This window comes from Euphorbia lathyris, chromosome 5, assembly GCF_963576675.1.
Source record: "Euphorbia lathyris chromosome 5, ddEupLath1.1, whole genome shotgun sequence".
In the NCBI taxonomy this organism is placed as follows: Eukaryota; Viridiplantae; Streptophyta; class Magnoliopsida; order Malpighiales; family Euphorbiaceae; genus Euphorbia; species Euphorbia lathyris.
Genome location: NC_088914.1, coordinates 54,804,053 through 54,806,950, shown reverse-complemented (window position 1 = coordinate 54,806,950; position 2,898 = coordinate 54,804,053). Strand labels below are relative to the sequence as shown.

The 2,898-nt window shown below is 35.3% G+C and overlaps 1 protein-coding gene across 1 annotated transcript; it reads right to left on the bottom strand.

Annotated features, from left to right (window-relative positions):
• Nucleotides 1–773: 773 nt before the first annotated feature.
• On the bottom strand, nt 774–2,653 carry LOC136228909 (alkane hydroxylase MAH1-like). The gene is made up of 2 exons (XM_066017407.1): nt 1,568–2,653; nt 774–1,462 (listed from the first exon to the last, which is right to left on the bottom strand). Exons 1-2 carry the CDS (start codon nt 2,589–2,591, stop codon nt 972–974), a joined length of 1,515 nt encoding a protein of 504 aa, XP_065873479.1. The 5' UTR covers nt 2,592–2,653; the 3' UTR covers nt 774–971.
• Between the last annotated feature and the right edge of the window lie 245 nt (nt 2,654–2,898).

Here is a 2,898-nt window from a genome sequence, read left to right as displayed (position 1 = left end):
GTCTCTCATGTGTTCCGTGAGGGAAATCAAGTGGCGGACGCTCTTGCTAATTACAGACGTTTGGCCTCAGATTTACAAATGTGGAATACCCTTCCAGACTTCTGCTCCCTTCTTGCTAGAGATAATACCCTTGGTAGGGATATGTTTAGATTTTCTTAAAACATTCTTTGTACTGGTTTCATACTTTTTCATCTCTTTATTTATATATTTGGTTCTTTGCCTTTTCGGGGATGCCAACTGGTTGGACTTTCCATTGGGCTAGATCTGTATTTCAATTAAAAAAATTAGAATTGTTGTTCCTTATATATAGGCCTTAGGGCCTTGAAGCTATTATTACATTATGCTAATATAAACACTGTTTTCACAAGCAGTTTGCTGTTTTAGGTATGGAAAATTTAATAACTAAGCAATATCATTCTCTTCTAAAACCATACCATCAAAACAATGCAAAATTTCACTATCTTATCAGTTAGAGAAATGACAAGTTCAACTAACGGTGTTAGTTTATACTAATGTGATACATTTATTTCACCGGCGCAGTATGTCAACCTGTTAACTCTTTGTATGACACAATAAATTTTATAGTCCTCCATTCGAAAAAAATAACAGTTTACTTTTTTTTTTTGAAAAGAACTGCTTACATTTTTTATTCAACTACTTTCTTGTACAGAACAATTACATAATTTGTCTCGAAATAAATAACTATAACCAAGTCAACTACTATTGTAACATCAAATATAAATACAAGTGTACAAACCCATTACATAAATATAAGAAATGGAAAACAAAGTATTATATATGCCATAACTTGACCATGCATCCAATCACATTATTAATAATAGTTATGGAAGCCCTTGTGAGAAAGTGAATGTTCATAAATAATAGAGGGCCCTTGACTTTCAACCCTTAATAATACCATAACATAGTTTAATTTAATTTTTATGGTTTAAAGAGAAAAAAAAAAAAAAAAATCATGGCCATCTTTTGGTGATATTGACTTTGAAGCCATGTTTGGCATGAAGAATAATGGAATCACTCGCCGGAGTAACAAAGCAGCCTTGTACTAGCTTAAGATTGTAGTTATGGATAATGGAGGCAGCCACCGTCTTCATCTGAGTGAAAGCTATTTCCTTTCCAAGACAAGTCCTGGGTCCGGCATTAAAAGCTAAGAACTTGTAAGAAGGCTCATGCTTTATCTTTCCTCCACTTGTAATCCATCTTTCCGGCTTGAATTCTAGGCAATCTTTTCCCCATATGGACTCCATTCTCCCCATTGTATACAGAGAAAACAATATTTTCATATCCGAGTTCACTCGGTGCCCGCTCGGAAGTACATCTTCTATCACCGGAGCCTTGTGCTGGAACGGAACCGGTGGATATAACCTTAATGTTTCACATAATGCTCCGTGCATATAAACTAGCTTGTTTACATCCTTGGGATCGAAAACTCTCCATCTTTCTCCTGTCCAAATTAGTGTAACAGATTATTCAATATACTATCTCACTAAATAAGCTCAAAAGTAGGCTCGTTAATGTCTGGAACCGATCTGGAGATTAGGAAGTATACCTGAAACATTGAATGGTTGAATGGATTTGAGTTCTTCAAGTATCTTGTCTTGAGCTTGTGGGTTATTGGAGATAAGCCAGAAAAACCAAGTGAGTGCAGAACTAGTTGTGTCTCTCCCAGCAAGCAAGAAATTAATGATTGTGTCTCTTAGAAACTTGTCATCTAATTTAGCTTCTTCACTACTCATATAAGATGTTAACAAATCAACACCTTCTTCTTCATCTTCTTCTTGATCTTTTTCATTCATAAGTTGTTCTCTTTTTCTAGAAATATACTGAGTCGAAACATCATCAAGAATTGTCCAAGCTTTTCTCAATTTTCTCTCCTGCCCAATATCAAACCACCTTTCCATCTTCCACAAATACCCAGGCTTTATATGCCTATAGAATATTGCTTCCTCAGCTTCATCCATAGCCTTTGAAAATTCAATTTCTGGAAACTCAACCGAAAGACATTTGGGGTTGTACCCGGTTACCAGTTTACAAGTGATATCAAAGGTAAACCTTTGAAACAAATCTTGTAAATCAATCTCAGCTCTATTCTCAGCCACATGATCCAGAACACCAAGTACCCCTTCCTCCACCAATTCCCGGCTAGTTTTGAGCAGGAAATTGTGAAAGCGGCGGTGATTTATCAAGGAATGAGCTAATTTTCTCTGATACTTCCAAGAATGAGAATCGGAATTGAAAATACCATCTCCGAGAATGTCAAAAATCTTGGAGAATTCCAAACCTTTAGGGAAATTGGAGAAGTTAGAGCTCATAATATAATGAACATTAGTTGGATCAGAAGTGAGTAACAAAGTGATATTAGAAAACAAAGGGCCTTTGTAGGAGAAAGTGTGTCCACTTCCATTGAGAACGTCGACGAGTCGGTCGTGAAATCGGTGAAGGTGGAAGAGAGAATCGGGAAGCATACCGAATACCGGCCAGTTGATTGGTAGGCCATTTTTATTGAGTAAGAAACGGATTAGAATGTAGCATATTACCACAATGACTATCTGGAAAACGGTAATCGACTCCATTACCAGTGGCAATGCTTTGGAATCATACACATATATATACACAACCACACCCTATTATAATAATATTTCCTAAAATTACACATATATCCATTCTTATTGACTTGTAAGGTGCCAAAATACTTTATTCTCCACTTTTATTCATCTACAGAGTAATTTCATTTTCAATATTGAGGCAAATGTTTTCCCAATCATTAATTTTGGCATTTCCGCATATATGCCTTATTCTATGAGTTATTAAAATTAAAATGGTATTATATTCTTTACAACAAGTTCAAATATTTTTATAGAATTTAAAAATATTAATCTC